This window comes from Antennarius striatus, chromosome 22 (genome assembly GCF_040054535.1).
Source record: "Antennarius striatus isolate MH-2024 chromosome 22, ASM4005453v1, whole genome shotgun sequence".
In the NCBI taxonomy this organism is placed as follows: domain Eukaryota; kingdom Metazoa; phylum Chordata; class Actinopteri; order Lophiiformes; family Antennariidae; genus Antennarius; species Antennarius striatus.
Genome location: NC_090797.1, coordinates 7,998,739 through 8,004,457, shown reverse-complemented (window position 1 = coordinate 8,004,457; position 5,719 = coordinate 7,998,739). Strand labels below are relative to the sequence as shown.

Sequence of the window (5,719 nt, the reverse complement as noted above, 5' to 3'; positions counted from 1 at the left end):
TTCTTTCTGTTTCTTATCCTTATTTTTTAAATTCACTCACTAACAGCATTTTGTATGTAAAATATGGGTTTCAGAAGGGTATCAATTTCTGCAGAGATAAGTGACATACTGCCTCAGGGTTGTTGCTTTGCGCCAAACGCGCCGCATTTTAAGTCAAAGGACGAAGCCGTTCAGAAGAAATAGGGTTTTCAGACGTGAGGAAGGAGGACATAAAAGATCAACCCCTGCCCTTCACTTAACTCTGTCTGTGACCCTTGAGAACAACAAAACAGCAAACTCAAAATTCCCAAGAGAGCGGCAGAGCGCACAGATCTCACGGCATCGCTCTGCGCGCAATGACAGCGCCACTTCAGCTGCAGTGCGTTCCCATCGGCGACATGAGCCGCACCAGTCTAACTCCGACCTCCATTAGCCATCGATTGATAGCAGGTTTTCTCGTTGTCGCCCTTGTTCTCAACCCCATCGGGCTTTGATCTTCTCAGCAGCTACAAGCGCAGTCGAGCCGATGTCTTCTTCAGCTGTGCCTAATCCAAACTCCACCGGCAATTCAGAGGCAGCAGGTACTGGTGTTTGTTTAGGTGCGCACAGCTCCCAGGGAAAGAGGGGGTCGCCAAACGTTTTGGCACATTGTGAGAAATATCGGTTTTGTATCCTTGTGAGCTGTCATCACCCAAACTCATCAGGAGTCGAACTCTAAAAGCCCTTTTAGTCTGAAAATCTGTCTTCTGGTGGAATCATATGCGGAATTTTTTCTCCCAATTTGAAAGAAAATGCCTGAAACATCTGAGATCATTTAGACTGTAGAAACGTTCATTCAACTTTTTTTAATGTCATACTTTCGTCATATTAAAAGTCATGCTGAAATTTCTGCTCTCTATCAACTTTGCATTACTTATAAGCCTCTAAAACCTTCCTTTATAACAACCATTTCACCATAATAGTTCCACGGCAGCCATCTGTTGTGTTGAATTGAAGTACTGGACTTGTGTCAGTACCTTTTAATGGTTAAAATTTGGTGCAAAGGATTGTGTTAATTGTGTAATTACTGTTTTAATGAGGTTTGCCAAACTGGAATCACCTCGTTCACAGCACTTTCAGTGACGGGCAGTAGGTGTTTAGAGAGAAGCTTACCGCTGTAATGCGAATTCACAAGGCTTGAAATGTTACACCTTCCCTTGCAGCTGGGCTGCATCTGCAACGCTGTTGTCTCCACCGTAAAAATTGGCCCGCATACCCCAACAAGTGATCCCCCTCTTTTTCTGCACAGTTTGACCAAACAAAACACATTCTCTTTAGTATTTATGTCTTCATAACTAACGTCACGCTCATCGTCAGCGAGGACCTGATGCCCAGAGGTCTGCCACAGATAAATCAACCAAAATGAACCACTTTTAAACCTTTGAAAAACAGGTCATGGGGTTGGTTTAAAGCTGCAAACGTTCACCTCACAACCGAAACATTCCCAAGCATTGTATCATCGTGGCCTTGGAGGAGAAAGGCCTTTGGAAGGAAACAGTGGTGATGAGTTGGAAAACACCAGTAAGTACAGATGTGGGAAACTCTGCAGGGTACTGGGGGGTGAGAGGTAGTGAGTTGGGATTGGGCAGGGTGGGAGTTAAGCTAACCCCAGTCTGCCTTCTGGCTGGACCAATGGGCCATGGTAATTAGATCTGGCCAATGTGGGCCTTAGGCTCTGTCCTGGGGGCATATAAGGGGGGCCCAGGCCAACAGACCCCTCATATCACTCAGAGGTCTTCTCTGTCACCCCACTTCTCTGCCCTCCTCTCTGGTCTCTACGCCCATCTCTCCATCCATTCAGGCCTGTTTCTTCAACAAACCATGGATGTCTTCTCCACGTCCCAGGTCTACTATGACAGAGCATGTGCTTCTTCTCCAGACAGCCTAGAGTTTGGCACCGGCATGGAACTCGCCGGCTCCGATGAAGATGAGCATGTCAGGGTCCCGGGAGCCCCTCACCAGCCGGGACACTGCCTCCAATGGGCCTGCAAGGCCTGCAAACGCAAGTCCAACTTTGTGGATCGCAGGAGGGCCGCCACCATGCGTGAGCGCCGGCGACTGAAGAAGGTGAATCATGCTTTTGAAGCCTTGAGGCGCTGCACCTCGGCTAACCCCAGTCAACGTCTGCCAAAGGTGGAGATCCTTCGCAATGCCATCCAGTACATTGAAAGCCTGCAGGACCTGCTACGAGAACAGGTGGAAAACTACTACGGCCTACCTGGAGAGAGCAGCTCAGAGCCTGGGAGCCCCCTGTCCAGCTGCTCTGACGGCATGGTAAGAGCTCTGAGCTACATATTTTACACATCTGGTTGTGTATAGCATGGCGGGAAAATCATAGCTTGACATAAAAAACCCAAACCCAACGCAGGACTTCCCCTTGCAGAAGCTTGACCTGAAAGGACCTTTGTATCTCCAATCGTACATTCAAGCTACATGACAAAATGAAGGACATCCTTTTAAAATTAAGGCTGGGTTTTCAATTTAGAATCAATCAAATTAGACCTGGAGTTCAATGCTTCTCTCTGCAAAACATGCTCTTTGATATGTACAGTATATCTATTCTTGTCTTACAAGTATATCTACATTTCTTTACAAGTCAGGATGATTAGTTATTCTTGACAACAGGTTGAAGGTGACAGTGTGTCAGTCAATATAAAAAAAAAACTTATAATGCTGGATGGAGAATTGACTTTCCCACCACCGGACACTTTATAGCCCTAATAAACCAAACTAAATCCACCTCACTGAAGTCTGGCAAGACAAACTGGGCGCTTTTCTGCATTCCATCCTGACTGCATGTTCTGCACCGCTGCCAGGATTTTCTGCAGATTTACTTGGAGAAAGTGTCATCTTGCACAAACTGGTGTTGCTTCCACTGATACAATCGATTTGCCACGCTCCGAGCCGGGAATAGGAAGGGAGTGCAGGCTGCCACTTTGGCTTTAAGGTGGATGTGAAATAAAGAAGCCCATAACTTTGGAATTCAGGATTTATTAGTCTGTCCAGAAAATCAGGAAGGGCATTGCCTGTGTCTGCTTCCTCTTAGTGTATCTATATATTTGTGCAAACAAAACACATCGCTGGCTGTTTTATTTGAGAATTCAAGGGTAAATTTGTCTTGTCTTTCCTTTGCAGGCTGACAGCAACAGTCCAGTGTGGCAACAGCTGAATGCAAACTACAGCAATAGCTATTCATATGGGAAAAATGGTAAGGTCTTCAGACATGAGCAGCATTTGTACTATCTTGTGTGTTTTATCGTGTCCCCTGGAATCCTGTATTGTTTGGATTTAAATAAGAACATATAACTGAATTTCTTTTTTGTAGTTCAAAATGAAATGTTTACCCTCTTACTCTGTTCAGGGAGTCTGGGTGATAAGACAGCTGGAGCCTCCAGTCTGGAATGCCTCTCCAGCATCGTGGACCGCCTGTCCTCAGCGGAGTCCAACTGTGGACCGGCGACTCTGAGAGACACGACCACCTTCTCCCCTGGCAGCTCCGACTCGCAGCCCTGCACGCCAGAGAGCCCTGGGTCCAGGCCCGTCTACCATGTCCTGTGAAGGAGGCGCTGATGTGGATGGATTGACACAAACGGGTGCCCTCCAGCTGCACTTGCATCAAGAGATAAGAACTAGCTCTAACTCTGAAGGAGACTCGGCTGTTCCTGAGGACCTGTGGCAAGCAGCTTTTGTATTGTATATGAGATTGTAAATATTGTAAATGCCCATTTATTCTATACATACTAATATACCCAATGAAACATATTTAATTATGGTGGTTATTATCATGTTGCTTTATTCCAACAGGAAGTTGTATTTAAGCAGTTTTAATTTCTTCCTTTCTATGTTGTTATGAAATTAAATTTCTCAGTTTTGTATGAAAGTTTGAGATTCTTGCATTTATTTCTTCAGGAACTCAATCTCATCATCATTCCTTAAGAGAGGTAATAGTAAACTATTACCGTAGGGTAGTTCTGTTCTAAACATGCAGATTCCATAAACATTTAATAGAAACATGAAAATTACACCTAAAGCTGTACCTCACATTTTTAGTCAGTTTTACAAGGTGGCTTTTTTTTTAATGGAATCAAACATTCAGAGAAACGTTATCCAACTAAAAAAGTGGATGATGTCATTTTGACACTGATTAGTCATCGTATGGGAAGTTTCTGCAGAGACAAAATACTGTACTTACAAAGACAAAATACTTTTAATACTGCAGCTAAGTGAATTAATTCAAGTGGCAGCATATTGTGCGATTTGCATGATGATGAACTCAATAAAGGTGGTTTTATCACAATAAGCTGGGAAGGTTTTTATTATGCGTCAGAACTGTCTAAACTGTCTCCAGCTAACAAGGTGCAGAGATCAGCATTAGAAAGTGATAGATGCCAGCTGATGCCGTTCATCATGTGACACTGCTGAGATCTCAGGGGGTAAACTGCTGCTGATAGGACATATGAGAAGACTGAACGAGCCCCCTTACTAGCACCCCCGTCAAATGGTTTATACACAAAAATATAAAGACTAAATAAGAGCACATTTAAATTTAAAAAATGGACACATTTTTTGACCAGGTTTTATGATCCCTTTGTGCTGTTGATGTGCCGGGGAGTGTGTTTAGTGTCCGTGGGTACCTCTTGGTTCCTTCCAAGTGTTAGTCATCACCAACACCATTGATTACACTGTCAACACCACAGAGGGGAACAAATGGCCTCTTATTGTGCATATTCTGTGACCTTGGAGAAACGGATTGAAATGAAGTTTTCTTCTCACAAATAAATCCAAATGATCTCCTTTTTGGATATTTTTTCTTTCTACCTCACTTATGGGACTCTCTTTATGATGGCACAGTATCATCAATTCTTTAGTCAAGTTTATAGGAACATTAAAGTCATCTAATTCTTTTGTGCAAACGTGAGTTTTTAAATTCGTCATTAATTACCTTACAGAATTATGCAGTCCTATGTAATTAAATTACTGATTGCTGTGAGAGCCTGATAAAATGCCTGAGTGTTTTTTTAAAAACATTTTTGTCATTTAATCTTTTATTGCAATGTGTAAAAAACATTTTATTGCCATTTTACTGTTGAGCTGGAGTCTAACCATTTAATTACCGTTGGTTTGCTGAAATATATATAATAGCAAGTAGAGTTCAATTTGAACACAACACTGTTGCACAAGTCAAAGGAGCGAAAAATTAAAAAAATTAAAAAATGAAGCTTTAAAAACTTATTTTTGACTGAATCAAGATGGTATAGTGTGAATGTTTTCAGGTGTAGTCTTACAGCACATACCACACACAAAGGGAGGCTGACATTTGGGTCTAGACTAGAAAAGCTAGTGTGAAAATAAAGATCTGGTGACGTCTGGTTCAAGTAACAACTTAACTCCGCTGTTCCTCAGCCTCAGCAGGCACCACAGAATATAAGGATACAGCAAACAATCCAGTAATGAACATGTGTCCAAGAATGTAGTCAGGAGTGGTAAGAACATGTGTTACGGATGCTGGGATGGGTGAGAGATCATCCTTACTCCTGCCTGTTAGGAACTCAGCTGCTACCTGCATAGAAGAGTCGCAGTGGTCCAAACAGGAAGTGATGAGATCATGAGTGAATAGAGTAATCGTAATAACAATGTATAGTGATATAAGTAAAGCTAATGCAATAAAGTTAAAATTAAGTCAAAATATGTATGTGACAGA

General features: G+C 42.7%; 1 protein-coding gene across 1 annotated transcript; it reads left to right on the top strand.

Annotated features, from left to right (window-relative positions):
• Window positions 1-384: 384 nt before the first annotated feature.
• Window positions 385-4,502, top strand: myf5 (myogenic factor 5). The gene is made up of 5 exons (XM_068306686.1): window positions 385-560; window positions 1,411-1,539; window positions 1,820-2,292; window positions 3,154-3,226; window positions 3,380-4,502. Exons 1-5 carry the CDS (start codon window positions 506-508, stop codon window positions 3,574-3,576), a joined length of 927 nt encoding a protein of 308 aa, XP_068162787.1. The 5' UTR covers window positions 385-505; the 3' UTR covers window positions 3,577-4,502.
• The last annotated feature ends 1,217 nt before the right edge of the window (window positions 4,503-5,719 follow it).